Source organism: Chlorocebus sabaeus, chromosome 23 (genome assembly GCF_047675955.1).
Source record: "Chlorocebus sabaeus isolate Y175 chromosome 23, mChlSab1.0.hap1, whole genome shotgun sequence".
Lineage (NCBI taxonomy): Eukaryota > Metazoa > Chordata > Mammalia > Primates > Cercopithecidae > Chlorocebus > Chlorocebus sabaeus.
This window is the reverse complement of record NC_132926.1, coordinates 2,990,121-3,003,492: the sequence shown is the minus strand read 5'-3', so window position 1 is coordinate 3,003,492 and position 13,372 is coordinate 2,990,121. Positions and strand designations below refer to the sequence as shown.

At 54.8% G+C, this 13,372-nt stretch overlaps 1 protein-coding gene across 2 annotated transcripts in view; it reads right to left on the bottom strand.

Moving 5' to 3' along the window:
- ADAMTS2 (ADAM metallopeptidase with thrombospondin type 1 motif 2) overlaps positions 1-13,372 on the bottom strand; it is a 232,081-nt gene that overhangs the window by 50,009 nt on the left and 168,700 nt on the right. For both annotated transcript variants that reach the window (XM_008015512.3, XM_037992670.2), the window contains one exon: positions 1,085-1,241. In XM_008015512.3, coding sequence (XP_008013703.3) covers positions 1,085-1,241 — 157 coding nt within the window. The remainder of the gene's footprint in view (positions 1-1,084; positions 1,242-13,372) is intronic.

Sequence of the window (13,372 nt, the reverse complement as noted above, 5' to 3'; positions counted from 1 at the left end):
GAGTGGCTGGGACTACAGGCATCCAGCACCATGCCCAGTCTCGTTGTTTCAATTGCGTTTTTCCAATGTCTACTGAGGTTGAGTGCCTTTTCATATGTTTATTGCTCATTCATGTTTTGTTAAGAGCCTGATAAGAGTCTCCTGCCCACTTTCCGACTGGATTGTCTTTATTATCCTTACTATTATTGTAGGCGTTCTTCATATACTTCAGATATCAGTCCTTTTTTATAAATATTTCCCCCAGTGGATTAGCAGTGCCTTTAATGCACAAACTTTTAAAATGTGCTACTATTTATCAGTTTTTTCCATTGAGTTTGTGGGTTTTTTTTTTAAGGTCGGAGTCTCGCTCTGTCACCCAGGCTGGAGTGCAGTGACGCGATCTTGGCTCACTGCAAGCTCTGCCTCCCAGGTTCACGCCATTCTCCTGCCTCAGCCTCCTGAGTAGCTGGAACTATAGGCACCCGCCACCACGCCTGGCTAATTTTGTGTGTTTTTTTTAGAGACGGGGTTTCACCATGTTAGCCAGGATGGTCTCAATCTCCTGACCTCGCGATGCGCCCGCCTTGGCCTCCCAAAGTGCTGAGATTATAGGCGTGAGCCACCGCGCCGGGCCTTTTTTTTTTTTTTTTTTTTGTCTCTTTTTAAAGAAAACGTCTCTTATTCCAAGAACATGGAGCCGTCCGCCTATGTTATCTTCTTTCATTATTTTGCATTTCTTATTTAGACCTAAAATCCATGTGAGATGCTCTCTGTCTACAGAGTGAGTGGAGGTGACAGGCCTCCTTTCTTTCCAAATTGGCCCCACACCATTTGTTAGACTGTTTTCCTCCTCTTCTCTGAAATGTCACTTTTGTGACACATAAGTGTCCCTATACACATAGGTCCAATTCAGGACACCGGATTCTGTTCTAATGTGTATTTGTCTGTCCGTGCACTGCCCACACCCTCACCCAGCTAAGCTGGCCACAGCCTTCCTTGCCCTGACACTCTTCCCTGGGCTGGGCCAAGGCTCCCAGGGCCCCCTGCATGGCCAGGGGCTTATTTCCGTTCCATGCCTCTATGGCCCTGCGTGGGTGAGGCTCACCTTGCATGCCAGAGGGCCCAAAGTCCTGCCGTGTGAGGAAGATGGCGTGATCGTGGTATTCATCGTGGTCCGTGTCTGGCTTCTGCTGGAGGTAGGCCCAGCGGCAGACATTCTCCAGGCTCTGAGAGGGGTTCCCGATCTCGATGAGGCTCATGGACTGCAGGGGGATGGAGAGAAATGGAAGAGAGGGGTTGGCGCCTGGTGGCCCAGTAGCGGGCCGAGCAGTCTGCAGTGTTGGCAGACCCCATCCACTGGGAATCTGGTCCACGTGGTACAAAGGCCCGGCCCGGTCACTCTCAGGACCTGTTCCCACTGGGCTCCATTCTTCGACATGGAAGAAAAGGTTCCCCAGTCACACTCACCTGCGTGAGTTTCCACACAAAGTCACCGCAGTTTTCAGGTGAGATGCGGAAGCCAAGCTCTAGGTCATCTAAGGCCTCGCATAGTCCCTCCATTACCCCATTTCCAGAAGTCCCTGTGTTTGTTCTGTGAGGCACCTGTTCCGTGCAAGGCCTCCACAGACGGCAAATGCCATGTGGACCTCACCCCAAAGAGCTCACAGTCCTGGGAGGGTCCGTGGCAGGGGAGGCGGAGATCCCAGTGTGGTGTGCAAGGCCAGAGGAAGCAGGCGATCACTTTCCATGTTCCGCCCATGTGAAGATACTTGCAGAAACCAACGCAGGGCAGGAAAAGAAACTGCAACTGACATATTCGGTTGGTGTAAAGGTAATCGCAGTTTTGCCATTAAAAGTAATGTCAAGGACTTTGGCACCAAACTAACAGAAAAACAGCTGTATCAAGAACAGGGGCATACACAGATGATTGCCACAGGAACCACACATGGGAAGCCACTGGGAACCATCCCATTCCATTTTGTATCATGACATACGCCTGACAGCCAGGGTCCTGCACACCCACCCTCTCTGCACCACGACATTCGCAGGCACTCTCATTTAGACTTCAGGACGAAGAAAGCTGTCCTGGACAGGAAACTGAGACTCAGAGAAGTTAAGCAGCTTGCCCGCATCACAAAACTAGGAAGTAGAAGAATTGAGATTGGATCCAAAGAAGCCTGAAACCAAAATCTATACTCAACTCAGCGCCCTAAACTTCCTTCTTAAATAAGACGTGTACAGTATCGTTTCAAAAGCGAGGCTTCTGTGAGCGGCACCCTTCCTTTTTTCCTCCACAATCCTCACAGCATCGTTTTGGTTTCTGTTCTCACTGTAGACTCCAAACACCGAAGTAGTTCCCTCCAAGAGAACCAACAGTCCCTCTGAGTCCTGGGCGTGTTCCTTTCCCCTTTAAGGATTTATCTGGCCATAAAATACAGATGTGCATTCCTTGGTAGCTATGTATGCAAGTGTTTTTTCTCTTGCATAAATATATCTCTTGCATAAATATAAGTAAAACCACATATTTCTCTTTGTGTGTATAAATAACAAAAAGTTAGCCAAGCGCAGTGGCACACACCTGTAATCCCAGCACTTTGGGAGGCTGAGGTGGGAGGATCACCTGAGGTCAGGAGTTTGAGATCAGCCTGGCCAACATGGTGAAAACCTGTCTCTACTAAAAATGCAAAAATTAATCTGGCTTGGTGGCGTAATCCCAGCAACCCGAGAGGCTGAAGCAGGAGAATCGCTTGAAGCTGGGAGGCAGAGGTTGCAGTGAGCTGAGATTTCGCCACTGCCCTCCAGCCTGGGCAACAGAGTGAGACTCCATCACAAAACAAAACAAAACAAAACAAAACACAACAAAGGGTATTCTTAGCAAACCAGTTAGTTCCAGAAGAGTCCAACCAGAAAGACATGCCCCAATATCAGGCACAGAGGCAGGAATGAGGCCGTCGGGTAGGACAGAGCTGCGGCAGGAGCCAGGCTGAGGCAGGCTGGGAGCAGGCAGGCTGGGGGTGTGCAGGGAGGTCCGCCATCCTATTGCGTGGGCTTATGGGAAGTACTGGGAAGATGCGAGAAACCCAAGTGCCTACAGGAGCTAGGCAGGTGACAAGTCAATGAGGCAGGCTGGTTGCACGAAAAGTAAGTCCATCTTGTGTTTTCCCAGTTTTGAAGGAGAAAGGGTACAGAGGAATATTTCCCTATTAGAATAGAGTCGGTGGGGGGTGATAAGGAGTGGTGAGGACTGTGGCAAACCCAGGTGCCCAGGCACAGCTGAAGGGAAAACAACATCCGCCCAGTGCCGGCAGGAACAGAGGCCCAGAGCCGCCGGATCAGATTTCTCAGGTCAGTCGTGAAATCTGGATTTTACAGACACTTACCTAGTAGTAAACACTGGCTCAAATTAAAATTAGTTATGCAGACAAAACAACGCATCCCCCCATCGCCGCCTTATGCCAGAACCCTGGAATAAGAGCCCTGCAGTGGACGGCCGCTTCTCCACATCCTTGCAGCCTGGATCCACTCTGGTCGGTCACCTCTCTCCTCCCAGATGCTGGCTTCTGCGGTTCAGCCCGGGTTCCCAGCCCCTCTTAGCAGCCAAAGTGATCTTGCTGCTGCGGCAAGATAATTTATTGAAATATTGATTTGTGTTTTTGTTCTTGCCTCGCTTTGTTCTTGGCCCATTCCAAGAAGGCAGTCTGCCACTTTCGTTCTCCAACCCCAAGGGGGTTGTACTGCAGGGTCCAGAGCTAAAGGGGTCTATGACCCCCTTCTGGCTTTGGGGTTCTGAGGAGACTCCCTGAGGAGGGGCAGGGGGAGGGCTGGGGTGCACGGGCACAGAGAGGGGAAGCTGCACTGGGGCCAGGGGAACCCGGGGAGGCAGGACTTCAGAAGACACGAGTGTGCTGGACCATGGGAGCTTGGGTCCCAGCAGGGGGCACCCCAAGAAGTAGAGGAGAAGGTTACCTCAGTGTCCAGGTACCCCAGGACTCAACCTGCCACTGGGATCTTAACTGACAAGCCATGGAGCTGCTTGTACTTTCTCTCTGCAATGGCCCAACATTTCCAAGATCCTGGCCTATCGCTGATGGGCACAGAGGAGCCCAGGGACAGAGATCTTGTCCTTGCTGGGTCTGGAGCATTCAAGGGCTATGGGGTACCCATGATGCCCAGATACTGACCTTGTGCCCAGAGACTAGGGCAAGGGCTGTGTGCATTCTTAAAAAAGCCCTTTGGGTCAGTGAAGAAGGTGTGGGGATAGAAGGGGACAGTGTGGCACTGAGATGCATGCAGGTGTGGCTGGTGCTATGTCAGGAGGGTCAGGACCTGTGGCAGGAGCTAAGAGGCATCAGGGCTGCAGGATGGGAACAAGGAGGCAGAGACGGCACCAGTCTCTGGCTTTGGGGATTGGTAGCAAGGCAGAAGCGGAGGCCCGGGAAGGGGATGACAAGCTCCAGAGGAAAAGCGTGGGGTCCGCAGTGCCTGGAACATGGTCACGGCAATGTCTTTCCTGGCCAGCTTGCTCGTGGGGAAGAGCTGGGCAGTTTTGCTTTGGGAGCTCTCCCACTTCTGGGGGTACAGCCCTTGTGGGTGATCAGTCCCAAGCGTTAGTGGGGGCCCACGTTAGGCCTCATGGAGCACAGGTTCGAAAGGACTGAAAACTGGCTGACGTGGGTTTGCCTGGTGGCAGCACCCAAAGCAACTATCCGCAAATTCCTGCTCATGCACCCCAGAACCCCCTTCCCTCCACCCACTCCTTCCACTCCTTCCGCTCCATGAGAGCCACAGGCAGCCTCGGGTTCTGCATGCCTCTAAGGACTCCTCACAGAAAGAAACTGATGTCCAGGCAGACATCGGGGCAGCTAGACAGGTCTGCAGCCCAGGAGGGAAGTCTGGGCTGGCCGTGGACAGGGCAAGTCCCTCGCTGCGGGAGGAGTCAGAACCCAGGGGGAAGAGCCAAGCTCAGGTCTCTCTGCTGAGATCTCCAGCAAAGGATACCAGCCTGACATGCAGGGAGCTCCCCCGTGGGTCACTTGGGCTCCAGCGGGACCACCTGCTGGGATGCGACCTCCTTTGCTCCTCTGCCACCTGGCCTGCATGCAGAAGGCCAGATGGGTCCCTGCTGCCTGGGGCACCCCAGCCCCCACCATCCTGCACCCTTGCTTGTATCGAGCATGGGAACTGTGCTTCCCCTGAGCGAGGAGGAGGAAACACACACTTCTCATGTATGGATCTCCTCCAGAACCGAGGGAGGCTGCACTGCTTGTTTCAACTGAGGATTCTTTCAGCAGCTCACCCCGGTCATCTGCGTCCCTCCCAGTCCTGAGTGCACCTGACTTTCAGCTGCCTGCTCGGCTCTGCACAGCTCCTCTAAGAAAGTCTGTCTGTGTGACTCCACCTGTTCCCAGCTGTGCTGATGTGGGGACCAGGAGTGAGCCCCTTGGGCCATGGTGTTCCTGGGGAGTAGCAGCCCGGGCTCTGCAAGGGGGTGGCCACAGGACCAGCCAGGGGCTTTACAGGGCAGCTGGTCCTCTGCCGGGGCAGCTGCGGGAACCCACCCTCCAGAGCAGGGGGTGGTAGCTGGTGCTGTATGACTGTGGATGGATATTTCTAGACCCTGGGGCTGCATGGTAGCTGCAGGATCCACCTCCTGAGTGAGGTAGGGCCTCTGAGGGCACACGCTTCATAGCGGCAGCAGCTCCCAGAACTCCCAGCTCCAGCCTGGGGGCCCCAGAAGAGCCAGGCCAGAGCAGCCTGCAGTCAAGCTGTGGATGGAGTCCAGGGGCCCACCCAGTCCAGGATGCAGGAGGAGTCCTGTGTGGGCTGACCCTAGCTCAGAGCATGGGAACAGAAGAGCTTCCTAGGAGGCTGATCGGACCCTCCACAGGGGCCCCAGGACAGTGGTCATCCCTCATGGAGGGCTCTGCCACCTGTTTGGATGTGACATCGACCGCTGCAGACATGGGCTCCCAAGTGGGCTCCACTTGGGGCCCTGGCCCAGGCTGGCTCTTCCCATGTGCAGGGTCCTCCTTGGCCACCATGAGCGCCCACCTATATCCACATGGAGACCCTCCTTGCTATGCTGGTTCACAGAGCAGCCCAGATGCAGGAAGCAGACACTCATCCAGGCCCCTGGGGTCCTCCCAGAGCAGCTCCAGGAGCCCGGTCCCAAGAAGAATGGTGTTTCCTCCGGGTTCAGACTGTTTGGCTTCCCTGGCCTGGGCTGGGAGGGGTCTGAGGACATGCATGAAAGGCTCAGTGATCCCACCATGAGGTGGAGAGGGCAGATCTGAGGGACTTAGTGAGGCAAGAGCTTGATGGCCCTCACCTTGGGTCAGAAGGTCACTTCGCTGAATGCTCCCCAGGGTTGTCGGGAGTCTTGGCCAGGACAAGGATGAGGAAACACTGCGGGTCCCTGAACCTCAGGCCCGGCCTGCAGGAGTCTGGGTAACCCCACGGGCCTCGGGCAACAGCCAGAAGCTTAGGGGGCCTGCGGGCCTTGGGTGGGCAAGTGGGCTGTGTCCAGCTCCAAGCCCCAGGCCCCATCCTGGCCGCGTGACCCTGGCTCTGAGCTGCCTGCCTGGTCCCCTCTCCTGGGTGCAGCCGGTCACCTGCCAGATGGGGTACCTACTGGGGATATTCCTGTTGCTGTCGCTGGCCTCTGAGCCACTAAAGCCTAAGCTCCTTGAGGGCTGAGTGGATGCTGGGCACGAGTCTGTGCCGCAGCCTTGGCCCATGTCTACCCTCAGTAACCCTGCTCGGAGCAATCTCAGCTTCTGCTCTCCATGCCAGGATGAGGCAGCGAATGTGGCCAGAGGGCCCTGGCTGCTGGGTGCTTAGTGACCGGGAGCGAACACAGGAATGAAGGAATGAACCCAAGCGCCCTCAGGAGCCAGGCTGGGCAGGGAGGGCGGGGCCGGCGGTGGGGCGTTCTCAGAGGCCTGGGGAAGTGAGCCAGAAGGGCTGCCCCGCAGATGCTGACCCCAATAATAAGTTACTGCCCGCAAGGAGCGCCCCGCTAGGCTCAGGCTGGGCACACAACATCTCACTTCAACTTTATTTTCCCACCTTCCGGATGACAAGCCGCGTCTCAGACAACTGAAGGGACTCACCAAAGCCCCACATTGAGGTGGGGGTGGGAGCCCCCCGCGCGGGGCGCGGGGCGCGAGGCAAAGGCCGGGCCGGGCCCGAGCGGCCACCAGGTGGCGCTGCTGCCGCGAGAACGGAGGCCCGGGCCGGGGACGCACCCTGCGCCGACACCGCGGCCGCACCCGGGCTCCCCGGCCCCAAGACGGCCTCTGGGTTTCACCCTAAATACATCAATTACCACCTGAGCAAAAAGTTCTGTTCCCATTGTCGCTCTCCCACATTTCCATTGTTTCTCTGGAATGAGCTGAATTATTTATGCCCTTCCCTCCTTCAGTCAAGGAGACGTGGGAGGAAGCCGGGATGGGGATGCGCAACCTGGAGGCCGTCTCCGTTGGAACCGCGCCCGCCCCGCCAGGAGGCTCTGCCTGCTGGGCAAGGCGCGCTCAGCCAGCCCCGCGGGCCGTTACCTCAACGGAGGCCACTGCAGGTGGCAGGTGAGGTCACCTGGGCAGCCCTAGGCCCGGTCTAACTATCTCATCTGCTCTGTTCTTGGGCAGGTTACCTTACTTGTCCCCACCTGCAAAATGGGCACAACTGCAGCTCCGAGCTTGGAGCTGGGGGATTCCGCCCAAGACAGTGCAGGCAGGGTGCAGTCAGCACCCACAAGCGTTCCTGGTCCTTGTCTCTGCCGTGCTGATGATACAGATGGAGTATGACACCAGTCCCCGGCGACTGGCCTACCCGCTGGGGCTGGCTCATGTCCCAAGGGGATGTGGCTTCAGCAAAGCTTCTCAACCGTCCCCATCCCAGAGGGGCCCTCCTGCCTCAGACCAGCCTCCCAAACAGGTGTGGGATAGGACAGCAGGGAGGTTGGTTCAGGGGAGCAGAATACATTTCTCAACCTCAGCACTCCAGACATTTGGGGCCAGATCATTCCTGTTGGGTGGGGCAGGCGCCCTGTGCATGGCAGGATGTTGAGTGCACCCCTGGGCTCTCCTTACCAGAACCCAGTGGAACCCTCCCCCTAGTCGTGACAATCAAAAGTCTCTCCAGACACTGCCAAATGTCCCCTGCGTCAGGGGGAGGGGTGGCAAAGTCATTCTTGGTTGGGAGCATCTGATCCTCAGGGGACCAGGGCAAGGAACCTGAAGCTGGCGCTCCTGACCAGTGGGATCACAGAGTCCAGCCCCTCTTCCCAGAGCAGAGTGGCTCCACCAGCCTGTGGCCCTGGGCACTTAACCTCTGGAGCCAGGGTCCTCACTGTCAAACAGGGATGGTTACAGTGACTACTCCACAGGGTTGCCGTGGGGGTGAGGGCAGAAAGTCACGTAAAGGGCTTCAGACGGTGCCTGTCTCAGAAGATGCTCTACAAACAGTCACTTGCATGAACACCTTTATGATTGTCATCATGCCTGTGGTGTGCTGAGGTTTCACAGACTCCCGTTACGGGGGAAACTAAGGCTCCAGGATGTTACATTGCTCACCAAAGGTCCCACGAGTATGGACAAAGCCAGAATGAATGGCAGAGCACACCTTCTACCGTGCGCCCCAGCTGAGTGCAATGTGGACTCCCCCAAGGCTGGAGGTCTCTCGCTCCAGGCACGGCTTACAGATCAAATTTCATCACGACAGGGAACCACAACAAGAGCTGGGGCAGGAGGCGTGCACCTCATTTCTCTGCCAGAACTCCCATATCGTTCCAGCATTTTGTTTCCAGCCATCCTCCCCAAAGCCTGGGAAGCTATTGCCAGAGAGAGCCAAGCTGCCAGAACAGGATTCTCAACTCGAGCCTTCCCAGGCATGAGCCGGTGCAGGCCTGGGAGGAGCCAGGAGAGGGGCCTCCTGCTAGAATCTGAATGTTGTGTTCCCCACATTGGAAAGGTTGAAATCTGAGAACCAATGTTCTGGTATTAGGAAGTGTGGCCTTTGAGAGGTCATTAGGTCATGAGGGTGGAGTCTCCATAAATGAGATTAGCACCCTTACAAAAGAAGCCTGAGGGAGCCTGTTCACCTTTCCATCATGCGAGGGCACAGCTAGAAGGTGCCCTCTAGGAGGAATGGGTCCTTGTTACACATCAGTTCTGCTGGCGTCCTGCTCTTGGACTTCCCAGCCCCCAGAACAGTGAGTAACACAATTCCATTGGTTGTAAATTACCCAGTCCAAGTTGATTTTGCTATTGCAGCCCAAACAGAAGACACCTCCCGAGGGCAGTGTCCAGCCTTAGTGCCTCCTAGTTCTCTGGACCCAGGTAGGTCTGGGTCAGGAGACGGATTGAGGATGACCTGGGTGGGCCATCATGCCTTGCACCCCTATCAGGTTGGGGGTTGGGACCCAGATGCTCAGGAGGACAGGGGACTGTCCCTGGGATGAGGCATGGGGTATGCTCCCCACCTCACCCCCTGTCCCAGATCCCCAGGGCCCTTGATATATCTTCCCTAGACCTTCACTCCCTGGCCTTCCTGCACCATGGCTGGGCCACTCTACCCTACAGGTGGGTGGGTGGGCACACCAAGCCCCCGCCCTCAGCACCTCTTTTCTCTTGCTTTCCACTAGGAGACTCACATGCCAAATTTCTCAGACCTTTCACCTCCAATGCTGAAAAATTCCAACAAGCGTTCCACACTTTGTCTTGACCTGGTTTTTTATAACAAGACACTTTATGTCCTTTTCTGATGGTCCCCAAGTCTCTGATTTCCATTTGCTTTGATTTTCATCATCCTAGGAAATATTTAAAATGAGAACAGTTGAGTAGCTTTGGTACCTTCTCAAAAAATCAATTGAAAAGCCAGTTGCTATGCAACCTCAAGTGTTGCCGACGCTCTGCCCCCTGGCTGGTGGCATATTGTATAAAATAAGATCATCTCTTTTCTTCTGCTTTTTTTTTTTTTTTTAAGAAATGGAGAAAAATGTTGTTTTAGGAAAAACTTGAGATAACTCAGAGGCTTCTCATAAGCTAGAAGACAAACAACATGTCACTCAAACAAGTGCTACCAATTTTATCCCCACTGGAGCCTGGTGAGGCCGGGGGGACAGGCAATGGGGGAGCGGCAGGTGACGGGGGAGCGGCAGGCGGGGAGCTGGTCTATTTCTGTCACAATTTGGGATGAATAAGAGGAACTGAATGCCTGGGCCACTTTCTGCTCAAGTCTGGGTCACGGTCTCACAGCCCCCAGAGTCTGCCTTTACCGCGGGGGGGACAGCTCAGCCCCTCCTGATGCCTTGGTTCTGCCATGCTAAAATTCTTCCAGAGATGGGGGCCTCGTTCCTTGACAGAAAGCCTGTGGTTCCTTGAAAAGCAGCTCATCAGAATTCATCCTCACCATGTGCCAAACTTTGTCCCCAGAGCCCCATCGAGCAGCCCTGGCTGTGCGTCTCTGTGAGCAAACAGCCTGTTTCCTTGGACACAGGAGCTGGGCCTTTAGCCCCCCAGCTCTTGGTGGGGAAGTCCCCATCCTGGCCGCTCCATCCATGGTCCCCTATTGCCTGCCACCCTGCTGTATGCCTTGTCGGTGCTCACCACTCTGTCGCTGTCTTGTCTGCTGCTCTACTGCCCGGACACAGGGCTCCTCTCCCCTCCTCGTTCATGTGCCTTCCTGGGATTCAGCAGCAGCTGCTCGGGAGGCCAGAGGCTCTGGGCTGGCCGGGGCAGCAGGATACATCTCCCGCATCCACCCCATACCTCACAGACCTGAAAACAGGGCCTCCCCCAGTGCTATGCAAAACGAAGGCTGTGCCTGGTGGACACAAACTGTTCAAGTCCACACTGAGATAAGTACAGAAACTAGAAACTTTCATAGCAATTGGATGGGTTGAGTTTATGTCCACAGAATTTACTAATAAAAACCCAGAGCTAGAGTTTCTGGATACCTCGGTTTTGGTCACATCTGCTTTTCTCAATAATTCACTTACAATGTATGGTACGGAAGTATTGGTCTGTGATGGGTTTGAAATAGGAAAAAGAAAACAGCCAGGTCTCTGGCATTGAGGTGCACTGTGTGCTGCTGCTCCCCAGGATGGCCTCTCCCCTGGCCACCTGGGGACGGCAGATGGATCTTCCTGTCCCACAGATGCTGCTCCCAAGCCCTGTGGCCCACAGCGCATTCACTGAGTCAGCCGGGGCCCATGACCAGCACCCATTTTCCTGGTCGCTGTGCCCTCTACCCCAAGCCTTCAGCCCAGCCCCAGCAGCGCCACCTCCTCTACTCTGCTATTTCCTGCACTTTTGCAGTGGGTCCAACCCAAAGCAATGAGGATTCACAACCTTGGCTCACTTCCCCTCTCACAGCCCGGAACCCTCCAAAGGAGAGCACAGCAGCGGGCAGCGGCTGTTCTGGCAGTCCACACTCACCTGACTAACCGGTGGCTCCTGAGATCCCCGGGACACAGCAGACCCCATGGGAGCTGGTGTCCCCTACCCCCATCACTGCCTCCTAGGTTGGATCTAGGAGGCTTCTAGGAGGCAGGTGGGATAGGGCCAGGCAGAAAAAGGTGGGCAGAGTATGCGGTGGGCTTTGCTGAGCGCCACTCTGGGCAGGCATGAGTTAGGAGCAGAAAAAAAAGGCCCAGAATGCTAGAATGTTCCAGAACATTCCAGGAGGCCAGTCGTCCCTTAATCCCCAGGGTCTGACAGAGGGACGGGCTGTGGGTTGTCCTCCAAGTTAGGCTGAGGGTCCTGGGGACAGGCACTGGGGTGGCCTGGGCCCCACACCCCTCATAACCCAGCACTGCCTCTCTCCTGCCTCCTCAGCTGCTGGTCCACTGAGCCCTTGGGGCCGGGGGTGAGCAGGCTCCATCTGGAGTTAGCTCTGGAAGCATGCGTCCACCTTCCAGTTCTGTCTTCCAATCCCTCACTGCCATCAGTTCTCAAGCCCCTTCCCAGGAGGAGGCGGAAGCAAGGCCAGCCTCGGTTCACCTATGTCCTCTCTGTTCTCTTTGTACCTGGTGTCACAGAAGTTGCCCAGTGCCCCCCATGGGCTTGAGCTGACCTGCTTTGCTGGCTGTGGATCTCAGCACCCCCAGGGCCTGCACATGTTCCCATGTCCCTGGGAAGAGCAGGCTGCACCTGACAACCAGTCCCCTGCCCACTGCCCCATTCCCAACTCTGCCAACAGGGAAAGAGGGGCACCAGCACGGCCCCAGCAAAGTAGAGCCTCTGCAGGCATAGCGCATGAGGGGCAGGGGCCAGGGAGGTCCTGGCCAGGAGGGCAGTGCCTGCTAACTCAGGGGCATGGGCTTCCCATGCAGGGGTGGCCACGTACCTGTGGCAGCCTGCATCCTCACTCCAAGATCTCTCATTTCCTTCAGGTGGACCCGCTGTAGGTGGGTCCCCTGCCCCAGCCACAGGAAACGTAAGATAGTGCCCACAGGGTGGAACACAGAAACCTCATTAATCCTCCCCAGCCCACTGCAGAGATGAGGTGCCAAGGGAAAGCATGAATTCTCTTTGATGTCTTCATTCAAATCAGAAATAAAGGACTGAGCGTGACAGAGCCCTGTGGTGTGCCATCGGAGACCCTTCTCCAGAGTGCTGAATTCAGTTAAACGGCATCATTTGGATCCTACCATTTTTAAATGATTTTTTAAAAATCATTTAAATTTCATAAATTTAAAATGCACTGTTTTGTTTATAAAAGAAACATGTTGGGCCAGGCTCAGTTGCTCACACCTGTAATCCTAGTGCTATGGGAGACAGAGGCAGGAGAATCATTTGAGACCGGGAGTTCAAGACCAGCCTGGGCAACATAGTGAGACCCTGTCTCTACCAAAAAAAAAACTTAATCGAGTGTGGGGATGTGTGCCTGCAGTCCAAGCTACTTGGGAGGCTGAGACGAGAGGATCCCTTGAACCCAGGAGACAGAGGCTGTGGTGAGTTATGATTGCACAATCCACTCTAGCCTGGGCGACAGAGCTAGAGCCCATCTCTTAAAATAATAATAATAATAACAACCATGCTCATCATGTTGAATTTTAAAAATTCAGTAAAGTACAAAGAAGAAAATGAAAATTAATTGGCCTACTGCCCAGAGACAAATCCCGTTCACATCTGATGTGTTCCTTCCAGTCTTTCCTGTAAATATGTTTGTACACCAAATTGAGATCATACGGAAAACCGATATCCTGCTTTTCAAACAAACAACAAACGACTTTAGACTGTAACCATTTCCCGATGCCATTAAACATGCTTTGAGAATGCCATTCTGTGGTAGCCTAATATTCTACCACACAGGTTTATCATTACTTAACTAGACCACTATTATTGGACAATACAGGTTGCTTGCTGTTGTTTACATGAGAGATGATGCC